Below are 27,622 nucleotides of genomic sequence, written 5' to 3'. Positions count from 1 at the left end.
AGTCCTTCACTACCCTCCTGGTGAGAGAGTCTTTCCTAATATCTAAACTCAATTTCACTTGCTGCAACTTGAAACTGCTCCTTATTCTGTCATCTGCCACCACTGAGAACACTAGCTCCATCCTCTCTTGAACTGCCCCACAGGACATGATGCTCCTCTACCCACAGCCATCAGCCTAGGCCTGGGATAGCCAGAGCCTTTTGTTAGCTCTGTCTGGTGCCCAGCATGAGAACTCTGGAGGAGCCCTCCCTGGTGCACATCTCCAAAGGCCAAGCACAGCTGTGCAGCTACTTTAAATGGATGCTGTAAAACACTGCAACAAAAACAATAAATGTTATGCTGTTCAGCAGGGATCCAGGTTTTCCATTTCTCTTGGAAAAACCCAGCTTTTTCCCTTTGAAGCGGGAAACTCTTGAGTTTCCCCTTGCAGGCTAGCAGAGTTCTGGCCTGCTAGGTGCTGCTGGTAGCTGGGGGAAGTGGGGGGAGAACAATCAGTGGCAGGGGGTGCCACAAGCGTGTGCTTGTGTGCGGTGGCTGGCAATACAGCTATGCAGGGTGATGGGAGCAGCCCTGGTAACTGGAAAAAAGTAAGTCTATGGGATGGAGGCAGGATGGAGAGTCAGGACTTGGGGAGTGTTTTGGCATGGTCCAGGCACACCCACTGGCAACATCAGGGAGGGGCACATGCTCCCCCACAGATTTCTGCATGGACAGCAGGGTGTGGGGCACAGGGCTGCAGCCTAGTCAGACTGGCACTAGGCAGAAGCTGTCCCTGTAGCCCAGCAAGCAGAACTCAGCATGGGAGGGCAGAGTAGGGTGGGGAGACTCGATGCTGCTGTCACTGCTGCAGCCAGAAGTCCTGCACTAGCTGCACTGCCTAGGTGGGAAGCCTTTTGCAAGTCCAGCAGCAGTGGGGACGCGCAACTCTGTACTGCCCCCACTGCTGCTGGGTAGGCAGGTGGTGCCTCGATACAGCAATGCAGCTGGTATGGGGTTGCTTTCTGGCGGTGGAGTGGCAGCAGCACCTAGTCTCTCCACCCCACTCTGTCCTCCTGCGCTGGGTCCTGCCCACTGCACCAGGGAGGCTCCCAGGGGAAGGGCAGCAGGGCAGGGAGCACCAAGCCCCCCAGCAGGCAGTCTACAACCCCCCTTCCCCCCCCATTTCACTCAGCTCCACTCCCAGCCACAGACAGAGAAGGGGCCCAGGCTCTGCGCTCTTCCCTCCACTGGGGCCACAACAACTGGGTTTTCTGGTACTACTGGCTGGCTGCAGCTGGTGCTTGCAAGGCAGGGAGTGAGCAGGATGCAGCCCAGGCAGCTGCGGGGGGGACAGGGGCTGTAGGTGGGGAGTGAGGAACACTGGCAGGGACAGGGGCTACATGTCACAACGGACACTGGTGAGGAGGGGGAGGGGGCAGTTGGGAGTGAGGGGCATGGGTAGGGCTGGTGGGACAGGGAATTGTGGGTTGGGAGTGACAGGGCACCAGCAGGACTGGGGGCTGTGGCTTGGGAGTGAGGGGCAACGGCACAGGCAGGGGCAGGGCACTGCCATATCAGGGTTGCTCAGCACCACAAAAGAGCAGAGGGGAATATCCACAGCTGGACCTGCATCCTGATCAGTGAAAGAGGCAGAGGAAACTGATTTTTTTATGATAAAAATACCAAAATCAAATGCCAAAATATATAGGTATTTAGAATTTATTTTATCAATGATTAAGGCACTGGTAGGTTTCCAAATTGCTTTAAAATTGTAAATATCTCAATAAAACATTGTGTTCAACTGATACCTATATAGTGGTACTTCATTTTAAGTGTGGAAAAACATGGATTTGGGGGGGGGGGGGGGGGTTAATTAGCAAATTTTGGATTTTTTAACAAAGAAAACCAAGATCCATGTGATCAGTGATTGGAGTCACACAGTAAGGGATACAGACTGGGGACTGACTGAATAAGGAGCAGCTCTGCAGGAAAGGACCTTGGGGTTACAATGGACAATAGGCTGAATATGAGCCAGCAGCGTGCCCTTGTTGTCAAGAAAGCTAAGGCATACTGGGCTGCATTAGTAGGAGCATTGCAGCAGATCAAGGGAAGTGAGTCCTTCCCTCTATTCAGCACTGGTGAGGCCATATTTAGAGTACAGGCAGTCAACACAATTGGTTCTTGCAAACCCTGTCTTACATCCAAATTTTGTAACTCAGAACCAATTTTCTCATAAGAAACAATGTTATAAATGGGGGATTGGTTCCTAAACCAAGGCCCAATACCCTATTTTCACCAAAAATACCCCAGAATTTTGTACTCATTCAATTATAGATGAGTAATATAGCTACATTAATGTATGTATATTGTAAATAGCAATCATATTGATTTGGAAGGACTTCTCTGAAGTGACTTTGCTGGACTTTTTGAAAGGCTCTTGGTTGGACTTTTTGAAGGGTTCTTGGCTGAAGTCCTCTCGGGAGTCTTGACTGCAGGTTTTTCTGGAGTCTTCGCTGCTTTCTTAAAGAAAGTGCCCAAGGAAGTTTGGCCAGATGTTCTCCAGGGAGATGAGTGATGCAGTGAACTTGTTTGCTGGCATGGCGTCACATTGGATCAAGTGTTGTAAAGTCGAAACTGGTGCTGTAAAGTTGAAACAGGGTGTCGATTTATGTTGTAAGTGTGAAACATTGTAGTTCGAAACATTGTTAGTAGAGGACTGCCTGTACTGTGTTCTGTTTTGGAACCCTCACTACAGAAAATACGTGGAATAATTGGCAACAAAAATGGTTAATGGGCTGGGGGACATGATTTATGAAGAGAGGCTAAGGGAACTGAATTTACTTAATCTGTAGAAGAGAAGACTGAGATGGATTTTAATAGCAGCCTTCAACTACCTGAAGGTTGGTTCCAAAGAGAATGGAGCTAGACCAGGAGTGGGCAAAATGGTGGATCCAGGTGGCTAGACTCCAGCACAACGGCTATGAGGAGGTGCATGTCCCTGCCTTAAAGCCCAAGCTCTTTGGCTCAGAGGAGGTAGATGACCCAGCCCTGTCCCACTGGGTTGGTGGTGGAAGGGTTAGGTTACCCAGCATTCCTTGCTGCCACTTCATAAGGCACCTGCCCTACCAGTGACTTTTTCAGTCTCAGCACAAAGCTGAGTGGTATGAGGGGCAGCCTCTAAAGCAGGGGTGGGCGAAGTCCAGTTCATGGGCTGGATCTGCATGGCAGTGGATTCCATTTCCCAGCAGCCCCTGCCCAAGTGGCTGGGGCCAGTTTCCACAGAGACCCCAGCAGTAGCCCTGCAGGCCTGGGGTTTCCTTGGAGACCAGCCCCAGCAGCCTGGGCAGGGCACACAGCAAGGCAGGGACCATGCTGGGATCTTGCAGCAGTGACAGTGTGGTCAAGAGCCACGGCACAGCTGTGATCTGCAGCCTGCGTGCTCCAAGCAGAGGCATGCAAGCAGCAAATCACAGCTCTGCTGCAGCTCCAGACCATGCTATCACCACTGCAAGAAGGCAAGGCAGAGCCACGATCCACTGTCTGCACGCCCCTGCCCGGAGCATGCAGGCAACAGACTGCAGCTCTGCCGTGGCTCTGGACCACGGCATCACCGCTGCAAGATCCCAGCCTGGCTGGTCTCCATGGAAACCCCAACCCCAGACTATCACAGCCAGGCTGCTGCTGGAGTTTCCATAGAAACTGGCCCCAGCCATGCAGGCAGGGTCTGCTGGGAAATGGAGTCTACTGCCAGCCAGATTTCGCCTGTGACCCAAATTCTGCCTGCCCCCGAGCTAGAATGTTTTCAGCGGTGGCAGATGACAGAACAAGGAGCAATGGTGTCAAGTTGCAGCAAGGGAAATTAAGGTTAGATATTAGGACAAACTCTCACCAGTAGGGTAGTAAAATGCTGGAACAGGCTACTCAGCGAGGTGGCAGAATCTCCATCCTTAGAGGTTTTCAAGACCTGAGTAGAGAAAGCCTTGGCTGGGATGATCTAGTTGGGGCTAGTCTCACAGTGTGAGTTCGTGCCTGGTGCGCTTTTGCCAATAAACACACAGGGGTGGAGGATCCAACTTAATCTTTATTGTTTCAAGTCTGCGCAGAGAGGGGTGCTTGGCAATCATTTGCAAAGCAAGCACCACCGGTTTCTACCTTTGGGTACCTTTTATACATATGTTTGCAAGTGTATCGCTCAGTGATTGGTTACAAGCCACTGACATAAGACGTTCTCTACTGAGCATGTCTCTATACCTATGTTTTAGCCATGTATTTCATTTACATACATATATGTTTCATTAACATACTTTTGCTCTGCCCAGGGGTGTGATTTTTAGCATTATAATGAGACCTTTTTTTGAACTTCTTGCTATCTTACAGGTGTCAGGGAGACGTTATCCTGCTGGTGTTAGGGAGGCACTCCAGGAATCCTCCGAATCCCACACGCTGTGCTTTGCAAGCATCTCTTAACACACACATACCACACCCCTCCCAGCATCTGCAAGTTGCCTTAAGTATTGGGTTAGATATAGTTTACAGACGCTAGATATACCATAAAAAAGAGTACATAAAAAGATTACATCAGTTGGACTAGATGTGACCTCCTGAGGTCCCTTCCCACCCGCATTTGAGGTCATGAAGGAATTTTACCCCATCATCAGATTGGTGCGGATTAAGGGGCAGGGGCGGGGAATTGCCTTGCTTTGAAGCAGGGGCCGTGGCGGTCTACCTGGCACCCTGGTTAAGAGTCACTCGTGCAGTCCCTTGTTGACCACAGCACTGCTGTCTGCCTCTGCCACCTCCCGTGGCCACGAGTCCCAGAAATTAACCCCATGCAGTGCCTCTTGTACGTTGTAAAACCGTCTCTTTCTTGCAACCTGGGACTTGGTGAACAACAGCACCCTGTTTGTCATTGTAGTTTGTCATAACTAAAATATATAATTGTAACAGCATTCAAATTGTACTTACCTGAAAGGATAAGGAGGGCTGCCCTGCACAGGGGCGGTGTGAAGAGACAGAGTTTGCCTCAGCCCTCGCCGCACAAAATGGCGGCCGAACGCAACAAGATGACGCCGCTCGCTGCGGGCAATGCGCACAACATGGCGGCCGGCGTTGGGACTTCCGCTACCGCAGGCCACACCCCCCCTGACGCCAGAGCCGTTACCAGCGTGATTACGCCATCCGCTCGGCGCCTGCGCGGTGGGGTGGCGCGCGTTTTTTTGAACAGAGAAGAATCGGATGATCGGGTGAAGTTGAGTTTTTGCTGCTGCAGCGGAGCACGTGAGTGGGGCCGGGGCCGGGGCCGGGGCCGGGCCGGGGCCGATCAGGTGTGACGGGCGGGCGGGAGAGTGCGAGTGCCGCGAGCTAAACGTGGGGGGGGGGCAGTGATACCTCACTCACTGTCCGGCAAGACCTCCACGCTGATTGGCCGGGAGGCGGGAACATGCTGAGAGTTCCCTGCTGGTTGGCTGGCAGGTGGCTAGTGGCCGAGGCGCTCTTGCTGCGGGTCCCGCCCGACCCTTTGCTTGTGCTTGTGGCAGGGCCGTATTTCCTTGTGTATCTGCACTGAAATGACCAACCGCGGAACTGGGGGAGGAATGTGTATTTGCGAGGCAACACTGTAGTGGGGCCGTGTTTCCTTGTGTATCTGTGCACTAGTGCAGGTTCCAGCTACCGGATTGGGGTAAGAAGGTGTGTCTGCAAGGAAATACGGTACTGGAGGGGGCGCCCTTAAATTTTGAAATACCGTGGGGAGGGCAGGGTACATGTCACTAAATTGGGAGAAGCTGCAAGGAAATACGATAGTGGGGTCCATATTTCCTTATATATCTGCACACTGCAATTTCTAGCCACTGTATTGGAGGGGGGAGGGGTGATGTGTTTGCAAGGAAGTAGTGTAGGTGGGGGTTGCTTTGGGGAGGAGGGCAAGTTGCCCTTGTAGGTGAGGTCTGTGGAGTTTCACTGGGGCAGCTGGAGGTCACTGATTCATTAAAAAAACCCTTTCTCTTTCTTCCATTCCACCCCCTCCCCTCCCAGCAGAGATGAAGAGCTCAACACCCCAGTCCGCCGGCCGCTCCCTGAGCACCGCCTCATCCTTCGATAGCGTGTTTGTGTCCCCCAGCACCCGGCCCCAGGCCCTGAGTGCCGGCAGCACCCCTGAGCTGGAGAGCTTGGCCGGCAATGATGATGAGCAGGAGAAGAAACAACGTCGGCGCTCACGCATCCTTGACCTGAAGCTCAGCAGCACCGAGTCGCCCCTTGTGGTCAAATCCCCTGCCATCAGGTAAGAGGGCTGCTGCGGGGCTCCACCCATGGGGTGAGGGCAGACACGATCCGAGGTTAAAGAGGCAGGGAAGAGATAATGGAGGGATATGATCCGGGTTTGGATGGGGAGGGGGAGTGACAGACCTGATCTTGAGTTAAGGCGGGGGAAGACGGATGAACAGACACAATATGGGGTTAAGGGGTGGGAATGATGGGGAGACATGTTGGTGGTTAAAGGGGGGTGGGGGGGAGAAATGAGCGGGGTTAAAGGGGGGCAGGGTGGACAGACAGACATGATCTGGGATGAAGGAGGAGGAGCAGGGGTGAGGGTGGGCAGACACAGATGTGATATGGGTTTAAGGGGATGGGCTGACAAGCATGATTCCGGAGTTAAGGGGTGGGGTGACCATAACTATTTTAGGAAAATCTGGGATGGGGAGGTGTGCAGGCTGGGGCCAAGACCTGCTGGGGAGCACAGTGCCTTTTCTCATCAGAACTGGGGCCGTGCTGTCAGCCGGGCTTGGTGGCACTGCAGGGGCTCTGTCTGACTCATGGCTCTGTCCCAGCACCTTCAGCTGCATCCTGGCCATGAGCAGTTGGGCAGGCAGAGCCAGCCTTGGGCTTACACCCATCTGCCTGGTTAGCTTCTGTGACAAAGGCACCATGTTCCCCAGCACATCCCAACAGCTACTCTGGCCCTATGTACTGCCATACACCTGTGCATGTGCACTCTGCCCTGCAGCTCCCAGGAGTGAGGCCAGGCAGGACAGTTTGGGACATGTGGCCAACCTATACAGGGGGCACAAACCTAATGATGGGGCTTCTTGGTTGGGGGAGATGATCTGTACCTCAGGCTGGGTTAGTGGGGTGCCTGCTATTTATCTCCTCCCTGAAGCCCTAGGCCCTCCAGAAACTCTGGGACAGACCTGGCCCAGGAACAGCAAGTTAGATGCCCCTATCACACGACACTTCCCTGTGGTGTTCTCTGGAGGTGCCCAGTGCTGAGCTCTCTAAAGCAGAGGTTCTTGTCTTTCTTCAGGCAGGCAGACACTTCTCTGCCGGTGATCCCAAGACTGACAAACGCTCAGATTTCAGATCACTACTCAACCTGCTTTAAGCTGTCTGCAGAGAATGTGAGTTCAAAGCTGTGGCTTGAGGCAGCTTTAAAGATGGCCAGCTTCTTATTCCTCGGGCTGGGAGCATTTAAAATGGATTAGTTTTAGGCAGGCACCAACGGGAGTTCAGGGATTTCTTCCTGGATTGCTGTTGGGAGTAGGCGGTTTATTTTGGGGGGGGGGGTGTGCAGAAGCATCTGTGTTGTGGATTATGAGCACTTCTGGGCTGGAACAGTCTCCCCGTCCCTAGGATGATGGGATCCTGCTCTGGGATAACTGGGGCAAGGAAATACCATCTTTTCTCTTAGACAAGGCTTGCCTTTTTTTTTTTTTTCTCCCAAAAATTGGCCCCCTCTCCCAAATTGGGATGTGTATATTAAGCAGGATGGCTGACTTTTTGCCTCGTATAGTAACACCCTGCTTTTGATTCTTGCATTACTATTCGGGCACCTGTGGTGGTCCATTGACTTAATGGCTCATTTGCTTTTCACTCCAGAGAGGATAACTCATTTCTCCGTTATAGTCATGATGTTCCACTAATCGAGCTAATCTTTCTTAGGGCAGTCTTGCTGTCTACTGCCTGCTTCGGGTCTCTCGCCTATTTCACAGCTTTGGAGACCCTTTAGCTCTCTTCAACCATAAATCCACCTATGGAGACCAGTATTCAGCAGCAGCTAGACTTTCAGCTTCAAGTAAGCAGAAAAGAGCATGAGAATCAGCTGAAGATCAGCCTCTGTCTGTGCTCTGCGCAGCTATGACTCGGGGGCGAAAAATCTTTTTTTTTTTTTTCCCCCCCCCACCCCTTCATTTTGCTTATCAAAAACAAAGGGTGTGTTATTCCAGGGTGTATAAGAGAAAACAAGGCATTTACTTTCAGCTCCTTGATAGAAACTGACTAGTATTAGAATAAGATTCCTTGAGAAACATCTTAATTAAATGATTCCCCACCTGCTGTAGACTTTGAATTATGCCATTTTTCCAGAAATAAAAGCTCCTGCTTTGCTCTGTTTCAGAAAATCACCACAAAAAATGCCTTTGGCTTGCATCTTATTGACTACATGACGGAGATCCTCAAGCAGAAGGACTCAGAACTCACTAACTTCAAGGTGAGAGGTCCTGTACTATCTGATCCCTTCAGTGCCCTGTTGCCTCTGGTATCTGCTTGAGGAGATGAGCTCAAATATGTCCAGGGCAAAGGAAAGGTAACAAGACTGTACAAAGTCCGCAGTCCAGAGCTGGTAGATATTGGAGAGGACCTTTCTCCTGCTGTTGAAGTAGTAACTCCAGCTATAGGAGGAATTAAAATCCATGGAAATTGCTTAACATCCCCAAAGCATTTCCCTGGGCTGGGGCTGGCTCATGAATAGCTCAGGAGAAGCGTACTTGGGTGATTCAGACTCAAAGGTAAAGAATAACCCATGAAATGCTTACTCATGTGATGCTGAAAACATGGGTTCTAGTTGGTGGCCACTCAAAAGCCTGCCAGTTGCTTAGGATCACTGGAAAGTTGGGCTGGAAGGGACATCACAAGGGCTTTTAGTCCAGCCCCTGCTCAAGGAAAATTTAAACTATCCTAGGCAAGTCTCTGTCCAACCAGCTCTCAAATGTTTCCAGAGATAGAGGTCCCTTCCCCTCTCTGGGCAGCCTGTCCCAATGCTGGGTCACTGTCAGTTAGGAAGGTTCTCATCTCCAACCTCAATATTCTCTGCTGTAGCTTAAGGCTGTTGTTTTTAGTTCTTTCCTCTATGGCCACAAAAGGAAGCCAGTTTTTTATTCTCTCTGTCATCAGCTGTCTTTCAAGTATTTGAAGATGGAAGTTCCCTTTTGGTCTTCTCTTCTAGACCATCCCAATTATTTCAGTATTTTCTTCACTTTCTGCTCCTCTCCTCCTGTCAGACTTGGGTATAAAGCAAATGTATTGCAGCACCTCGGGTTCACAGCTCCCATTTCTACTGTAGCTGACAGCTTATCCCAGTAAGGCAAGACCCTTCCTAGCTGTCCATCCTACATCCTTCATGTTCCCTTACCACCTCCTTTCCGTTACACAGATGGCAGCTGGCACCCTGGATGCTAGCACGAAGATTTATGCTGTCCGTGTGGATGCTGTTCATGCTGATGTCTACAAGGTCCTTGGTGGGCTGGGCAAAGATTCCCAATCTACAAGAGAAGAGGATGGTCAAGACTTGGGTATGCTGGCTCTATTCAGAGGAGAGGGATCTGGTTCTTGAGCTCAGTGACTGCCACAGAATGAATGCTGCTTCATTCTAGGCAATGTCCAAGAACAGTCTGTGGCTTCATTCTTGTATGAAACAGGAAGCAGTGTTCACTAGTGAGTGAACAAGATGGGAAGAGATGTGCAGGATGCAGTAGATGACCAGTAGGTTGGGCCTTCCTAGATGATCATTTGTTTTAAAGCAACCCAACATGTATCCAAATGAAATGGATTAGCTGTGCAGGATTTTGTCCTTTTAGAGGGTGAATTGCATCGCCCATTATCTTGCTCATTGATACTTCAGGACACAAGGTGACATACATGTTCCTTTGGTGCTTAATAGGCCCAGTCCTGTGCACCCTGGGAATTTCTGTGCTGGATCACTTACTGAGAAATACTTCCTGGGATCTCCAGGGTGGGTCTTGCTAAGCAGGGAAAGTTCAGGTTTCCCTGCTCACTGAGATGCACCCTGGAAATCCTGGGGTCACATCTCTGTAAGCAGGGAAGGCTGGGCCAGCACTCGGGGCTTCAGGGGTCTGATCCTGGGCAGGATTGGGCCCCTCAAGTCCCCAGAGCACCTGCCCAGGGCAGCTGGAGAGCATGGGCAGCTCTAGGCTGCCAGCGCTCTCATGCCATAAAGTAAGAGACATCCACTGCAAAGTAGCAGCACAGATTGATACTCCCTTCATTGCAGCTCTGGCTTCGGGGCACTTGTGGTGTGACAAGGGACACGTACTTTCTGCTTGGTCTTTGTGCCACCATAACAATTTTCATGATGGCACAAAGGACATCTGTTTCTGCTTCTAGAATTACTGTAATATAGTTTTAGTTGTGTTTTTTCTCCAAAACAGCTGAACCTGTAATAGGTTTGCAACAAGTCCCTAGGGCAGGGTGTCGAATAACTAAACCAAGCTTCCATGGTTGAGGCTTGGGGGAATGGAAAGCAAGCCTGTGGGAGAGGAGGGTCCACATGTGACAGCCTGTGACTGAATCACACTGAGCTGAAGCCTTCTGTTAGCACCTCTGTCAACTCCAGAGCAGCTTAGCTACCCCCCGCCTCAGTAGCCTTGTGTTTCTAGATGGAACTGCCACCCTGGAAGCCAGGAAGAAAGCTCCCACCAAGGACAAGCACTTCTACAAAACCATCGAGCAGAACCCAAATAACCTCAACGTCCCGGAGACTGATTGCAAATGTGAGGTGGGTACAGTGGTTCCAACGGGCTTGGCCACTGTGTTGATCTTTCCTGCTCCTTGGCTCCACTGGGCCTGTTTCTTCAGATGGTGGCTTTGACCTTCATGCATGATCCTGTTGCAATCACAGCAAGCTTTTCCTTTTTGCTTTTCTCCATTCTGTACTGCCCAGTCAGGGTGGATTTCCCAAGCTCTGCCTTAGCTCAAAGACAATCCAGCCACAAGCATGATACTCCTTTCAGATTCATGCTTGAGGTTTCTCTGCCCCTATCTCACCCCACTGTTTCCTTCCCCCCCCCCCACATACAGGTTGACCCCATGCTCCAGAAATCAGCAGCCTCCTTTGATGAGTGTAGCACGGTTGGCATCTTCCTCAGCACACTACACATCCACAGCTACTGCAGTGAGCTCCTGTTTGAATCCAAGGTTACACCTCTCTCATCTTCAGAGATGATGCTCGAGTCCCCAAGCTCTGCACCTGTAAAGGTGGCCGATATTAACTGTAAGTGCACATGATGCCGTATTTGTCTCTTGCAGCATGCGCCTCTTGAATATGACCCACACCTTGTTTTGGGAAAGCAGAATGAAGGAAAGTTGCAGCCAAAAACTGAACGCAGACCAGCTTGCATGCCCTCAGCTAGCTCACTGGCTGCTTTGGGGTAAACCTCTTGGCACCATTGCAGCTACTGCTGAATTTTTACAGCAACTTTTGGTGGCACAACCAATTCATCAGTGGCTCTGAGAGGGTTAACCGAACTCTACCCCTGCCAGAGAGGAGAGCCCTGGATGGCCATTCCAGGATCTCCATGCTTCTATTCCAGTGTAGAAATTGGATTTCCCATTTCAGAAAACACACCTCAGTTTTGTCGAGCTTAGTGTTTTGGAGAGGAAAAATGCATGTGATAGCGTGAGCTCTGGCATCGTGCAAGCTCAGCTTTCCTTCTAAGCTCAGCAATAAATGCTTCTGCTCATTATCTCCCAACACAATGGGCACTTGACAATTGTTCAAATTTCAGTGCCAGCCACCTTGCTTGGATTATCTGGCTGTAGTTTCTTTGGGCTGTTATTCAGGCATTGCTCAGTATAATCAGTCTCCAGGCCCATGTCTTAGATCCTTGGCTAGCCACAGAGTTTGTCCTGTCCAGGGATCCTGGTTTTCTGACTTTTTAAAAATTAAATTGCAAATTCTCTGCTTTTCTTATTTTGTTTTTAAGTGAAAGGCCACTATATATAGGTATCAGTTGAACATCATGTTCTCTTGATACATTTACAATTTTTTAAAGCAATTTTGAAGCCTACCAGTACTTCAATCACTAATATAAATTCTGAATACCTACAGGTCTTGGTATTTGAATTTTGGATTTTTCATCATGGAAAATCAGAGCTCCTCTGGCCCCCTTAGCTCACAGAATACAGGTCCAGGCCCCCAGTGTCAGGGTTATGGGGCCAGGGAACCAGGTCCACAGCCCCCTGCCATCCTGCAGCAGCACCCAAATCGCAGCTGCCACCTGCGGGAGCATAGCTGCTGCAGCAGAGCATAGAGCCTGCCTGCTGTGGGCTCGGGCACTGGGGACAAGGCAGGGAGGGGGCAGCTCCCTGCTGCTGCATGCACACCCAGTGGGGGCAGGGGGGACCATGACCCCTAGATCTGTGCAGGGTGGGGGCAGGCTGCCTTCTGTGGGCTTGGGTTTCCCACCTTGCTGCCCTTCCCCAGGGCCTCTGAAGCCCTGCAGGTGTGACTGGCACTGCAGGGTAAAGTGGGGCTGTGCAGGGAAGCTCCTTGCTTTTGTGAGCTCTGTGCTGCCCTTGTGAGATGTCCCCTGCCCACGTAGCAGGAGCAAGGGTGGCAGCGTGAGGTTGTGTCCCTTATTGCTGGCGCATGGGCAGGGGATGCCTCGCCAATGCATGCAGCAGCCTGGAAGTTGTCCCCACCCCTCCCCATCCGCTGGACAAGCTGCCTGTAGCCCTGTCCTGCTCCTTGCCAGGGCTCTGCAGCTGCGCATTCTAGCCCCAGGTCCCAAGCCCTACACGCCCCCTGGCTGGGCAGTAGTCCCAGTCCTGCCTAGCTCCTCCCTATGGGGGCCTCAATTCCTCCCTCCCCCACCTGTGGGAGCTGCTTTCCAGGCTGCCCCTGCCTGGCTGCCCTCTGCCCTTCTGTAGAGAGCTATTTGCAAAAGTGCAAAATCCACAGGTTTCTGTTTTTAAAGTAAAAATTCCGTGTCTTCCTCTGCAGGGTGGGGAAATCTGTGTTTTCTCCAAGTAGCACAACAGTTGTTACGCTGTGTGCTTCAACTTGGTGGGTGACCAAGGTTAGAATGCTCTGTAGAACTGTGGATACACCAAGAGTAGTGATGAAGTTTTTTGGGGGGTTTTTTGTTTGGTGGGTTGTTTTTTGTTTTTTTGGTTATTTTTGGCATTCCCTCTCCAGTACCCAAGCTTCTGGGTATTGGGATGAAGCAAACAGTTCTGGTAACAGCTAATTTTTAGCTCTGTACACTCTGCCTCCTAGCGCTCCTGCTGAAGTGCATTGAGAATCGTCCCATCTGCCCTTCCCTTACTAGCCTCCGGTTCAACGAATGGGACAGCGAATCTCACAACGAGGTGAGTTTGAGGCACATGAGTTGTCGGGAGTCGTTCATGCCCCACGTGAGCCGTAGTCTACCAGAGTTTGCGCAGAGCTTATCCCCTTCAGGCAGGGGTTTAGACAGTGACCTCTGGAGGTCCCTTCCAGCCGGACTCCTCTGTTTCTATGAAAGGCCTCTTCGGGGTGAGAAAATGGGGAACTTTTTCCTGCATCAGTTCACTGGGGGACTATAGGCCATGTTTGCTCTGTGTCCTTGAGGGATTGGGTCTCAGACCAACTCAAGCTGCTTGGAATGGCTCAGAGTGGAAAATGGGGTTCTCCCGTCACCACTTTAGAATTGGCTTGCCATTGTTCTATTTTCTTTTGCCTTGTTACAGCTTTTCCTCACAAGTCTTTTTAACCACTTCCCTAAGAAAAGTGGGAAGGGACTGTGGATTTCTTGCTCTCAAATACAATGCACTTCCTTTTTTTTGGAAGGCAGAAGGTAGGGGGAGGAAAGGATTTCTTCCCCCAACTATTTTTTTGGTGGTGGGTTTGTTTCCTACCCCACCATGGAGAGGCTGTGCTGCAAGATGGCTGCCAGCTTTGTGGGACAGCAGGCAAGAGGGCCAAAAACCTATTTCCAATATGAGTGGCTCTGAAAGGGCTAACTCTAGGACACCCCCCCCCCCCCCCCAACCTTGCTGCCTGAGAGAAGCTGGCAGTCATCTTGCCAGCACAGTGTTTCCATATTTCTATTTCAGCAAAGACCATCAGATTCCCTGCTTAAGGCACCTCCATTTTAAAGGGCTGACTTTTTTTGCAGCGTGGGGGAATGCTAATAAATACAAGTTTAGCCATAACAGCAAAACCACATCTAGTACATAAGTTAGATCAGTTGTGATTTGCTATTCTTAAGCCAAAACCACAAATACACCCTTAGATACACTGTGAAGATCTCAAGGTCTTCTTGTATAATGCCTCCTCTTGGGCATTCTGCTCAGTTTAATGTAATCATTTAATGTGATCATTCATTAAAGTGAATGAATGCACCACTGCTTTTAGCTGGTGCCTTCATTGCTTCTGTTCTACTTAACTGGGCTGCTTGTAACATCCACAAAGCCTTGCTCAAGTCTTTCGGAAGCAGGCTTCGAGGTTGCCTGCATTAGCCACCTTTCTGTAGTTGGACCACTTGAAAATCAGTTGTCACCAGCCTTGGCTGTTGTGGCTTGTGGTGTTAAGCACATGTTTTAACAGTGCCCTACCTCGGAAGTCCGTGTGACCTGGTATCGAATCCTGTCTCAGAATATGTAACTTATCGCTCTTTCCCCTCTCATGCTCTTTTCCTCTTGCTTTTGGCTGCTGTTCCTGGGCTGCAGTCGGTGTCGGCTCTGCTGGAAAAATTTAAGAAGAGTGACCAGGTGTTCAATGTCAACGCTGACGTGGAGGATGAGCCTGAGGACTGTGCTGATGCCCCTGTGATGGATGACTTTGATGTAGACCTGCTAGACAAGACTATGGCAGGAGATCTGGGCAAGTTTGCACAGGATCCTGAGGCCTTCAGGATGGCACATGAAGGCACCAAGTGAGTGGTTTGAAAGGGTAGCATTTTTAGACTGTAGGTCATAGGGATTTCTTGCTCAAGGAATGAGCCTTGGTGACTTGCTGGAGAGAGAATACCCTGTTTGCATTATCCATATTCAACTGTGCTGCCTTCTCCTCAAAAGGCTCCTCCCAGCCTCTGAAATGCTTTAAATACCCTATGCATTTAAAATGCCTTTACCACATGTACTCACATGATACACACATGGCCCCCAGTAATCGGAGACAAAGGGCTAGACGGGACCTTGAGAGGTCATCTAGTCCAACCCCTGCCTAAGGCAGGATCGCCTGTATCCAAACCATCCTGTCCAAATCCATTGGCCAGCTTCTTAACAAAACTACAGTTACGCCTGACCCGACATGAGACATCACATGAAAACCTGCTATGAGGGAAGAAGGGGGACCATGGTACCCAATGTCCAGCTGCTGCAGAGATTGTTAAATACCCTCCAAATAGTCTGTAGTGGATTGCATGGCCTTCTTCTTGGGAAGGCAGTCTTCCCACTTCTCCCCAGTCCGTACCAATCTGACCATGGGGTAAAATTTCTTCCTTACCTCAAATCTGGCATTGGTCTAACCCTGAGTGGAGGGGCAAGACCTTCTGGCTTTAAGTCTCAGCAGGAGCATTGGCACAGCCCAGTAGTCATCCCCAGGTTGGGCCACAACCAACACTTATAGTTTCATAGTTGGTAGGGTCAGAAGGGACCTGAGCAGATCATAAAGTCTGACCCCCTGCCGTGGCAGGAAAGAGTACTGGGGTCAAATGACCCTGGCAGGGTGTTCATCTAGCCTTCTCTTAAAGACCTCCAGGGTAGGAGCCAGCACTACTTCTCTTGGAAGTTGGTTCCAGATCCTAGCTGTCCTGACAGTGAAGTAGCACCTCCTGATGTCTAGTCTGAATCTACCCTCTGCCAGCTTGTGATCGTTATTTCTAGTCACTCCTGGTAGTGCTTGGGGGAACAGGGACTCCCCCAATACCTGGTGGTCCCCTCTGACTAGTTTGTAAATGGCCACTAGATCCCCCTTCAACCTTCTCTTGTGGAGACTGAACAGGTTCAGGTCCCTTAGCCTCTGCTTGTAGGGCCTGCCCTGATGACCCCTGATCATGTGGGTGGCCCTCCTCTGGACCCTCTCCATGTCCACATCCCTCCTGAAGTGTGGTGCCCAGAACTGGACGCAGTACTCCAACTGCAGCCTAACCAGTGTTGCATAGAGGGGGAGGATCACCTCCTTGGACCTGCTTGATGCCTCTGAGGTAGGCTTAAGGCCTCTGATGCATGCAGCAGCAGGATTGTGGAGGCAGAGCCCCCTCAGCCTCATGTGGCAACCAGCAAAGCCCAAAATACTGGGAAAGCCCTATAGTGGAGCATAAGCATAGCTACATCTAGTTGGCACCTGTCCCCAGCTGGTGCCTGTCCAATGTTCTTGAACACCTCTGGTGAAGGAGAGTCCACAGCTCCCCTGGGCATCTATTCTACTCCCTCACTGCTCTAACAGGGAAGAAGCTTTTCCTGAGATCCAGTCTCAATCTTTTGCTGCCACTTCCAGCCATTGGTCCATGTCCTCCTCTGCAGCAAGAGAGAGGGGTTTTTTTCCCCCTCTTCTTTATGGCAGTCCCTCAAGTCTTTGAAGACTGCTATCATGTTTTCTCAACTGCCTTGTCTGCAAGCTGGACATACAAGGAGAGTCTGAAGGAGCTAGGTATGACTTGCCTTCCAAGCCCTCAATCCTCTGCCACTTGCCCCTGGACCCTCTCCAACTGTTCCATGTCCTCTTTAAAATGTGGAGCCCAGAACTGCATGCAGTACTGCAGATGAGGTCTAACCAGTGCAGACTAGAGGCACGATTAGTTACCTCCCATGACTTGCATCAGTAGAAACATTAGGTACATATGAAAAGAGCATTGGCCTTTATGCAGCTGTGTTGCACTTCAGACTCCTACCAAGTCTGTGGTCTGCCAAGGCTCCCATATCCCTCTCCATAGAGCTGCCATCCAACCAAGTGTCACCCACTTTATTTTTGGGGTTTTGATTATTCTTCCCACAGTGCAGTGCCTTGTCTTATCACCATTGAACTTCATCCTGTCAGCTCCAGCCCAGCTTTCTAACCTGTCAATCCTTCTGAACTGAGCTCCCATCCTCCAACATGTTCACAATCCTTTCCAGTTTCATGTTGTCTGTACGTTTGCTTGAAGTTTCTATGCTGGCATCCAGATAATTAATAAATCAACCCTCCAAAATCAGGGCATGTTTTGAGGCTTGTCTGTGCTAACACTTGGGAAGCCAGTGATGGGGAGGAGCAGCCCATATCTGAATGAGATCTTGTCTGGCAGGCATATGCCTGTCCTGCTGTCCTCTGCATTGGGCAGTGGTGTCTTTTGAATGGAGTGACTTACCTGTATTCTAACCATATCACCTTGCATTCTCTTTCCAGGAAGGACGTGATCCCTCTGGGTGAGGGAGACATCACCACCATGTGCCTCCAGCTCTCCACGAAACCAGGGGAATATTCTTACTTCAGCCCCCAGATTATGTCAATGTGGGCTGGCCCAGAGCACTGGAGATTCAAACCTCGTCATAAATGTACGTATGTCCATAGGAGGCCATTCAGACTGTGGATCTGGGCCCAAGCTTATGCATCTGTGGAGGGCTGGCATCCTAGCCACTGAATGAGGAGTGCGGGCATAGCATTGCTCTCCAGTTAGGCTTTTAACCACTGTGAGAACATGATGGCTCTTCTAGCTCCTCTTGCCCATGAAAAGGTTTCACAACTAGGGTGATTGTGGCAGAGTGCAGGTGATCTCTACTACATACTGTTCAATGCTAACCTTCCCTCAGTTGTTGATGAGATGGTAGCTTTTGGCTGAGGAACCACTGAAACAGTTGAGTGTGAGGTGAGCTCCTACCTGCTGTCTGGGGCCTCTTGATGAGGCTTATGGTATGATTCATAGATTGTTAGGGGCTGGAAGGGGCCTCGCAGATCATCTGGTCCAGCCCCCCAGCTTTAGGCAGGAAGACAACTGGGGTTAGGTGACCCCAGCGAGAGACTTAGACAGTCACCCTCTTGAAAACCTCCAGGGTAGGTGACTGCATCACCTCTGGAGGGAGTCTATTCTGCAGTCTGGACACCCTGGTTGTGAAGGGGTTTCTTCTGGTATTAAGCCTGAAGCAGCATTCCAGGAGTTCGTATCCTTTGGTCTTGGTCTTCCCTGGGGGTGCCCTAGTGAACAGTTGTTCACTGAGCTCCTGATGCACTTCTGTGATTATAGTGGTAAGCCGCTATTAAGTCCCCTCTCAACCTTCTTTTTAGTTTAAAGAGGCCCAGGTCCCTCACCCTTTCCTCATATCGCTTGCCTTGCAAGTCTTTGATCATACAGGTGGCTCTTTGGATCCTCTCAAGTTTTTCCATGTCCTTATTGAAGTGCGCTGCCCAGAACTGGATGCAGTACTCCAACTGCAGTCTCACCAGTGCTGAGTATAGTGGGAGTATCACTTCCTTAATTTTACACAAGATGTATCGGTTGATGCATGCCAGCATGTTATTTGCCCTGCTGACCACCGCCTCGCACTGACAGCTCATTCATGCGATGGTCATTCATTACCACTAGGTCCCTTTGGGCCGTGGTGTAAGTCCAAGCTATCACCACCAAGCCTGTATGTATGCTAAGGGTTGTTTGCCCCCAGATGGAGCACCTTAAACTTGGGCAGACCAGAACCAGATGAAGTTTAACACTTCCAACTCTTGAGCCTGTCCAGGTCCACCTGTATCTGCAACCCATCTTCTGACATGACCACACTGCCTCATAACTTGGTGTTGTCTGTGAACTTGGCCAGCGAGCTTTTCACTCCCCCATCCAAATCATTGATAAAGATGTTGAAAAGCACCGGTCCAAGCACGGACCCGTGAGGGACACCACTGGCCACTTTGCACTGGGATGACAGATCAGTTCTAGAGAACTCTCTGGGTCCTACCCTGTAGTCAGTTTGCCGCCCACTGAACTGTCGAGCAGCTGAGCCCACAATCTTGCAGTTTTTCCCACAAGGGTATCATGGGATACTAGACCAAACATCTTTTGGAAGTCTAGGTGTATAACATCTACCTAGTCTCCCATATCCAGGTGGTGAGAGATCGTAGAAGAAGATGAGATTGGTGAGACGAGACCTACCTGTGACAGTCATGCTGGCTGTCGTTCAAAATCTTGCCTTCTGCAATATGCTTGCAGAAGGTAAGATTCTGAATGACAGACGCACAGATTCTTTTATGAGCTTTTTTTATGATTTTCCCTGAGCTGGAGGTTAGGCTGATTGGCTTATAGTTGCCTGGGTGCTCCCTCTTCCCCTTCTTGAAGATGGGCACAATGTTGACCTTCCTCAGGGATTTCCCCTGTGTGCCATGAATTCTGAAAGAGCTTTGCCAGGGGTTCAGCCAGCTCCTTCAGCACTTCCAGATGAAGTCCACCTGGCCCTGCTGACTTATGAATGTCTAGCTTTTCTAGTTGGTATTGCATCCACAGTGGGGAGGCTGTCAGTCCTGGCATTTCCCCTATAAGCTTCATCTCACTTGACTTTCCCCTTGTTGCGGTATTTCACCAGACCAAAGTGGGTGTTCAGGAGTTCAGTTTTTTCCTGAACGTTGGATCCTGCTTAACACCTCGGGACAGCCAGTGGTCCCACAATTTCATTTGTTTTCCTTCTGCCTACATACCTAAAGAAGGACTTCTTATTGTCCTCGATTCCCATGGCTAACCTAAACTCAGTCACCGCCTTGGCTTTTCTGATCATTTCCCTGCAAGTACTGGCCACTGTTTTTGTATAGTTCTTCTTGAGGACCATCCCTAGCTTCCACTGTGCATACACCTTTTTCTTTAACAGGACCGCAATGTCCCTATTAAGCCAGGAGGGCTTGCCAGCCCTTCTACCTTTCCTCTTTGCAGAAATGGTCTTCCTTTGTGCTTTGAGTATTGTATCCTTGAGCAACAACCACTTTTTGTGCACCCCATTCACCTTCCCTTCGTGGTCCCGCATTGCCTCCCTTACTAACTCTGAGCCTGTCAAAGTCAGCATTTTTGAAGTCCAGGACTTCAATCCTGCTGGTTGATTTGTCGACCTTGCGGGGGACAGTAAATCTGATAATTTCACAGTCACTGTCCCCCAGGTTACCCTCCATGTTCAAGCCACACACCGGATCATCTCCCTCGGCCAAGACCAAGTCTAGGAAAGCATTACCTCTAGTTGGCCCTTACACTTCTTGGGTCAGGAAGAGCTCTGTTATCACAGATGGTCAGGAAACTGTGAATGATCTGACCTAGCCAAGTGTTCCTTCCAATCTATGGGTAATTGAAGTAGCCTGTGACACCCAAGTCCCTTGCATGCATGGCTTCTGTCAGTTCTCGAGAACTACAGATCCAGCTCCTCCCCTTGGTTTGGCCTGTAGTAAATATTTGGACCAGTATTGTGTTTATATAGTGAAGCAAATAATGCACCTATCTGATTTAGAAACGCTTGGATGCTTATCTTGCTGAAGTGTCCCTGTATTCACCTGCCCTCTCTCTCGGCCCAGCTCTTGGCTCTTCAATGGGGGATCTTCGGCTCCTGGGCGCACAACAGGTGTGAACCCATGCATCTCTGCCAGGGAGCAGGCAACACACTTATAGGAATATCTTTACTATAAATATGCTTTCATGTAAGCAACACTTTTTTGCTGCTGTTCTTACAAGGGTCTGGGGTCTAGCCTGGCTGCTGTTCTGCAATACCAGGAAGTTCCCGCTGCCACTCCCAGGATGTCACACTTTCTGGATGCTCTGCGTTCCCAGGAGGGCTTGTTATATGGCAGGCAGTGGGCCATGATGCTGGAGAGAACTTGTATTTGGCCTTCCAAAAACAAATAGTGAATTTGGAGGCATGAAAATACAGAATCCAAGTGTAGCTTACAGCCACCCTCAGATGCCCAAGATCAAGCAATTTTCTGCTTGTAGAATAGAAAGGCTGATGTCATTTTGGAGTCTAGTTTCCCTGCTATTGCAGAGAAGCTCTCCTCATCTGGGGAGGAGTGTGGAGTATCTCCCTCTGCCTGACCCTTCCCTGAGGAACAGTGAGAGAATTTTTAGCAGTACTCGCAAACTGTCTAAATTCTCCTGCACCCAAAACTGACCTGCAACCTCCCTTTCCCCACTCCCCCCCTTGCCTTTTCTTCATAGTGGAGGCAGGTGCTGATAAAGAGATCAGGAAGAAGAGTGCCAAGAAAGTCTTTGAAATCAACTTTGATGAGGATGTCAACTTTGAACCCTATTTCCGGGAGACCAGGGTATGTACTGGACTCGAGTGTGGGGCATAGCTTCTTCTGACTTTTTTTTTAACCTCAGGGTTTCTTTCATACAGCTCCTGTAGACTAAGAATCTGGCTCTAAAGCTAGCCCTGAACTTTCTAATTGCTTGTTAACTTACAAGTGTGGCTAGCTGTGGGGTCTGAAAGCCACACTAGCTTCTTCCTGGTATCTTTCCCCTCCAGAAAGGAAGTATTTTAGATCCAATTTTGCCTTCTGGCAGGGGGGAGGGGGGTGTCTTCAGAAACAGTTAGCAAATACGTATGAAGTGGAAGCTAGCTTATTCTTGCACAGCTTTCTAGGACAAACAGGAATGAAGGGGGCCTAGTGTTCACCTCTTTGTCAACATGGTTATTTATATCGCATTTAATAATGCCATGGTGCCCCACTTTGTTCCCTTTCATAAGAGCCTCAATTTGTAGTTGGACCACTGCTAGTTTTAAGGTTTCTCTTAAATTGCCCCTATTTTACTGAGAAACATGAAGCTCTGAGGATCCACTTCTGCATCCTTTGTTTTTAGAGCTCTAGATGTGCAAGCAACTTAGCGCTGAGGGTAGAACTTGGAGCTCCCACATACTGGGAAGTGGGTGAGGTCTGAGGTGGGTTTCCTTGAGGTACTTGATCTGGAATTGGCCCTGGTGTAACGCAGCAATGACCTTCAACAGGCAGCTACCACCATGGCCAAATCTGTCCTTGAAAGCCAGAACAAGAAGAGCACGACACTCCCAGCTGACTTCCACTATGACCCCAACAGCCTCACCAGGCTCTTCCTCAAGCCGGATGTCAAGGTGTGTGGTCTCTCTGGCTCCCACTGGTGTTTAGCTGCTGGCCCAAGGTTCTCCAGCAGGGGCATATAGTGATAGAAGAAGCTGGGCAAGAGAAGGTCCCTTAAATACAGAGGAGTCCATCGCTGACGCTTAGCAGGCTGTGGTTGTTTGTGTGGGACGAAGAGGGGAGGATGTGAGAGCAGGTGATGCAGTAGGCTTGGAGAAGAGAGAACCTGGGTGCCTTTGGGGGTGAGAGAGAGCATGGCTGGATTGTCCCAGTTGGGTTGCGTAGCCCATCCAGCCTGTCTCGCCCAGCTGTTACTGTCTGTCTTCTCCTTAGCTGTGGAGGATGTCCATGCAGAGCAGCTCCTCGAATCACAGTGATGAGATTGGAGAGTATGATTACAACAACCCCAATGACACTTCCAACTTCTGTCCTGCTTCCCAGGTAACTGGGATGGGGCCAGGGTCTTTGCTTTGACTAAAATCCACCCCCCTTCAGACAATATACTTTCTCTCTGCTCCAATAATATTGAGGTCAGGCTGACTCTGAGCTTCTCAGCTTCAATGGCCACCTCTGCTGAGACACTTCCTGGCTTATTCCTCTTTGCCTGTGACAAACCTTCTGCTCCCTTTCACACAGCTATACCTCAAGCAGGTCTTTCTTCTGGCTTCCCATGCATTTTGGGTTGCCAGTAAAGTGACCTGTTTTGGTCTCTGAAAATGTCATGGACTTTCTTCCAGGCTCTGGCAGACCCCTCCTGTCACGAGCCTGCATCTCTCCAGCTTTGGCTATGGCTAGTGGTTGTCCATGAATTCCATCCAGCTCTGAATGCCTTCCTTCACCCTTGCCTTTGCCTGTTTGATGTCTTCCCTGTTTGTCTTGCTCCAGGTACCTTGTTTCCTCACATGTGTTCTGGAATATAATATACAGAAAGGCAGAATAAAAGTTCTTTCCTGCCTATTATGCGTGAGGAAAATATGGTAGTTGGGTCTCCATGAAGTCACTTGCTCATGCTTTGCAGGAGAGGCTGCAGCCAGACGCATTGATGTATACAAAGGGGGTCTGTTAGCTTCTTTGCCAGGCAAAGATACAAGATCCCTCTGTATTTCCAAGCCCCCTGGACAAATGTGTCCCTCTTACTCTGGTTCAAGGGCTTGGTTTGGGCATGTGGGGAGAACACCCCACTTGGGTGGGAGGACACAATCTCCCTCAGCTCGGCTCACGTCCATGTGTGCCCTCACCATGTTGGGTTTTGCCTTGTGCTCAGTGTGCCAACAGTGATGATGATGATGACAATGACCCTGCAGACTTTGGGGGTCAGACTGGGGACTTCGAGCTAACTGCCAACACTGCCCGGGGCTTCAGCCAAGGGGTCGATGCCAACAGGGCTGACATCACGACCTACGGGGAGTCCAACCTGGTCGCAGAGCCTAAGAAGGTGAGACTAGGCACAGGGTAGCTTGGAGTTGGTCCAGGAAGGTGTTCAGATGTCTGCTTCCCCTACCCCCCAACTCTCCACCTCTGACTGGGGCCTCTGCTCCACCCTAGCCCAGCATGTCTGCCCTCAGGTCAACAAGATTGAGATTCAGTATGCCAAGACGGCCAAGAAGATGGACATGAAAAAACTCAAGCAGACCATGTGGGACCTCCTGACTGAAGCTAAGCAGAAGCAAGTGCCGGCAGAGGTAGGTACAATAAAAAATGCTGGCCCCTTGTCAGGCTGCCCCTGCCACATGGTAACGCAGGAGCCCTGTCTATCCCCTGCATAGCCACACTGAGGAGTCTTGTCACCAGCACATGCAACCTTCTCAAGCCCCACGTGGTACCTGCTCCCCTTCCGTCTGGTATAGATTGGCCTGTCTTGGGGCAATCCATTGTAGACATAAGGGGCATTTTTACACATGCATGCGCCACAGCACCAGGTGCTTTTAAAAGCACCTGGTGCTGCAGTGCATGCATTCATTAGTATAAATGTTGAAATGCACATTGGCACAATGCACCTTTGATGTTCAAAAGTGCACTGCCACCATTTTCTCAGCACTGATGTGTGTTTTGCCACTTAGACGAATGCACGTGATGCAGTGCCGGGCACGTCGGCTTGCATGCTCAGCAGACTTGGTTAATGAAGCCTGCTCTAAGCCTGCACTGGATTTCCTAGGTGTATAAATGCCTAAGAGCTCCAAGGACCGCTCGGGATGCCAACTTGGTCTCCTGCTTTACCAAAGCCTGGACGAGGTTGTGGATAATGCTTGTGGCTCTTTGAGGGGAGATGCTCCTTTTCATAGTTGGTAGGGTCGGAAGGGACCTGAGCAGATCATCAAGTCCGACCCCCCGCCATGGGCAGGAAAGAGTGCTGGGGTCAAACGACCCTGGTAAGGTGTTCATCCAGCCTTCTTTTGAAGACCCTTAGGGTAGGAGCAAGCACCACTTCCCTTTGGAAGTTGGTTCCAGATCCTAGCCGCCCTGACTATGAAGTAGTGCCTCCTGATATCTAGCCTGAATCTATTCTCTGTCAACTTATGGCCGTTATTCCTTGTTACTCCCAGTAGTGCTCTGGCGAACAGGGACTCTCCCATTGCCTTCTGGTCTGCCAGTTTATAAGATGGCCAGCTTATAGATGGCCACCAGATCCCCTCTCGGCCTTCTCTTGTGGAGGCTGAACAGGTTCAGGTCTCGTAGCCTCTCCTCGTAGGGCCCGCCCTGCTGCCCCCTGATCATGCGAGTGGCCCTCCTCTGGACCCTCTCCATGTTATCCACATCCCTCCTGAAGTGCGGTGCCCAGAATTGGACTCAGTACTCCAACTGCAGCCTGACCAGTGTCGCATAGAGGGGGAGGATCACCTCCTTGGACTTGCTTGTGATGCATCTGTGGATGCATGACAAGGTGCGGTTAGCCTTCCTGACTGCATCCCCACATTGGTGGCCCATGTTCACCTTGGAGTCATTATATAGACTCCAAGATCCTTTTCTGCCTCTATGCTGACAAGAAGGGAGTTCCCCAGCCTGTTGGCATGCTGCTGGTTCTTTCTCCCTAGGAGAAATTGAATACTGACAGTCAGTAATTGAATCCCATCTTGTTCTCATCTGCCCACCCCTGTAACCTGTCCAGATCCAATTGCAGCCTGTCCCTCCTTTCTAGTGTGCCCACCTCTCCCCACATCTTAGTGTTATCTGTGAATTTGAACAAGGGGCTTTTCAGCCCCTTGTCCAACTCACTGATGAAGATGTTGAACAGTGTGGGCCCGAGGACCCTCTTTTAGAAAGAGCTGTGTCCATTCCCCACCTAGTGGACACCAGGCAGGGCTGGGTCAGGAAAAAGCTGTTTCCCCAGTGATGATTTTTGCTAGCCACTGTCTGCCAAAACAGCACTCTGAGGTCCTGCACGAGCGCTTGTGGTGTATGGTGATAATGGAGCTGAGTGTCTGAGCACTGCCTTGTCGTCTTTCTCTCTGAGCAGAACAAAGATGTGGAGGAAGAGGCAGCGGCAGTGGTAATGGGCGAGAAGGTGCTGAGTAACCTCACAAAGGAGCTGCCGTGCAGGTATGTGAGGCACTGTTGCCCATTTCATGGTCCCTACAATAGTGCACCACCTTCCCTATTTGCGGTGCAGTTACAAGTGCGTTGTGGCATAAACATAACGTGGAGGGGTTTTGAACTTCAGAGCTGCACTTGCTCAATGTGGATAAATAACCAGGGCCAGAGTTGCTGTCTAGTTTGCTTCCTTGAAGACAGCTGGCTGGATCCTGGGCATTTCCTAAGGGAACCCCTGTTTCTCCTAGATGGAGATCCTTTCCACCCTGGTACTCTATGGGCTGGCTTGCAGGGGTGTGAGGCTGTGCCTCTTATGAGGGGAGCAGCCTCAGACTGGCTGGAACTGGGCTGGGACCTGCCAAGCAGGATGGACTCCCTTGCTGTGGCTCCAGCTGCCAGCTAACCCTCTCCACCGCACTTTGGAATATAGGTTGCCTTCCGTGATGGCGCAGAACCTCTCCATCCCTCTGGCTTTCTCCTGCCTCCTGCATTTGGCCAATGAGAAGGTGAGTGTAGCAACTTCCATGTCCCCTGGTGGCTGCAGGGAGAGGAGTGGGAGTGGTCTCTGCTCCCAAGATCTGGGCACAAATGTGGCTGCTTCAGCTTAGGACCTGATCCACAAAGAAAGTACAAGTGTTGCTCAGGCTGTCTCAGACCATGGAGGGGTGGGATGGAGGTGGACAGATGTCATCTCCTAAAGCCTCTCCTGTGTGCTTTCCCCTTGCTGCTTGGGCAGCTTTCATGGCATAGCATTAAACTCTGCTGGGAATGCCTTTTAGAGCAGGGGTGTCGGCCAGTGGGGCAAGCTGGGGCATGGTATGGAGAGATGCATGTGGCACGCAGCAGATGAGGGAGCGAGCATAAAGCAGAGCAGCCAATGGGGCCAGGGAGTACAGAAACCCCCACAGCTCTAGAGCCTTTTTATCGTGTCCAGCTCTGTCCCGATTGCTGGTGATATGGTCACTGCGCTCTGCTCACAGCTGTTCCACTGTTGCTGGGCCAGGCTAGAGGGGAAAACTGAGAGGGGAGATCAGGTGGGGCAGGGGCCAGATAGACCAAAGGCAAGCACTGCCCAGCCAGGCTCCTGAACCTCCAAGCAAATCTCAGTGGGCTTTGCTGTGGAAGCAGCACTGTGGACTGGGAATGGCTGTGACTGCACTGGGCCCATGCCAGGTCAAACTTGACTCATGAGGTCTTTGAAATGTCCCTCCTGCATGTCGGGTAGCTAATAGTTTTCTCCCTGACACTCGGGTCTTCCAGGTCACACCAGGAAATGGGTCCAGCTTAGTGGGAGCTGGGGGCAAGAGCTCACAGCATGAACTGGCTTTCTCTTGTCTTTCAGAACCTGAGACTACAGGGCGTGGAGGACCTGTCCGATGTCCTCATCCAGCAAGGGCAGTGAGATGGCAGTGCTGCTGGGAGAGGAGCCACCATCCCCCTCCTCCTCCCCCACCCAGCACAGGAACTTGGCTATTGTGCAATGGTGGCTCTTGGTTTCTACGTGTCGTCTCTTCTCTTGGTGGATCCCTTGGGCTTCTGAGCTTCATGGGGCCCTGGGTTAGGGTGAGCACAGGGGTGCTGCAGCCTCTCCCACCTGTCATCTGCTACTTCACTTGCATTATCCAGCCTGTTAAGTCCTGGGGGTCTCCAGACCCCACTTGCACACAGTAGGCATCCCTTAATCTGCTTTATTGCAGGGGCAGGGGGAGCCTGGAAAGGAGAGCCTGGAGCTCCTGCAGTAGAATGGGGATTAGAATCCCACAAATTAATCCTCCACAGAGCCTCTTGGTATCCTGGCTGCAGCAGTAACAACCCCCTTGGGGTGCTGCCACCTGCTGTGTGAAAGCACAGCAATGGCTTCCTGTATATAACCCCACCCTTCCTTGTAATATAAGTCTCTTGTAATTAGCACCTTTTGCCTGTTTCACCCATAAGATACAGTGGTCCTCTTGTATAGCCCTGCCTTGAAATAAATGGCTGTAATGGTGATGCATGCTATGCCTGGGAGCCCACAGCAGTAGTTCTTACCTAGGAGTTCTTGCCTGTTGTGCCCCCACCCCCTTGTTCCCCCATGCC

The 27,622-nt window shown here is 50.6% G+C and overlaps 1 protein-coding gene and 1 long non-coding RNA gene across 7 annotated transcripts; one reads left to right on the top strand and one right to left on the bottom strand.

Annotated features, from left to right (window-relative positions):
- Positions 1-1,682: 1,682 nt before the first annotated feature.
- Positions 1,683-5,035, bottom strand: LOC132251355 (uncharacterized). Its single transcript, XR_009463326.1, has 3 exons — positions 4,945-5,035; positions 3,869-3,943; positions 1,683-2,619 (listed from the first exon to the last, which is right to left on the bottom strand). It is a non-coding gene; the product is annotated as an uncharacterized LOC132251355 (long non-coding RNA).
- NCAPH (non-SMC condensin I complex subunit H) lies at positions 5,022-27,544 on the top strand. Of its 6 annotated transcripts, none has more exons than XM_019498963.2 (18): positions 5,022-5,256; positions 6,016-6,259; positions 7,280-7,373; positions 8,369-8,461; positions 9,404-9,542; positions 10,647-10,765; positions 11,068-11,260; positions 13,268-13,359; positions 14,701-14,906; positions 17,357-17,505; positions 21,120-21,226; positions 21,910-22,032; positions 22,352-22,459; positions 23,283-23,453; positions 23,584-23,700; positions 25,473-25,555; positions 25,977-26,052; positions 26,889-27,544. In XM_019498963.2, exons 1-18 carry the CDS (start codon positions 5,022-5,024, stop codon positions 26,946-26,948), a joined length of 2,409 nt encoding a protein of 802 aa, XP_019354508.1. In that variant the 3' UTR covers positions 26,949-27,544. The 6 variants fall into 6 exon arrangements, with proteins under 6 accessions (XP_019354508.1, XP_006258620.2, XP_019354511.1 ...); XM_006258558.4 differs by having other exon boundaries at positions 6,013-6,259; XM_019498966.2 differs by lacking the exon at positions 5,022-5,256 and adding an exon at positions 5,481-5,659.
- Positions 27,545-27,622: the final 78 nt, after the last annotated feature.

Source organism: Alligator mississippiensis, chromosome 7 (genome assembly GCF_030867095.1).
Source record: "Alligator mississippiensis isolate rAllMis1 chromosome 7, rAllMis1, whole genome shotgun sequence".
NCBI lineage: Eukaryota > Metazoa > Chordata > Crocodylia > Alligatoridae > Alligator > Alligator mississippiensis.
Note: the sequence above shows the minus strand (reverse complement) of the source record. Positions and strands in the feature narration are given on the sequence as shown.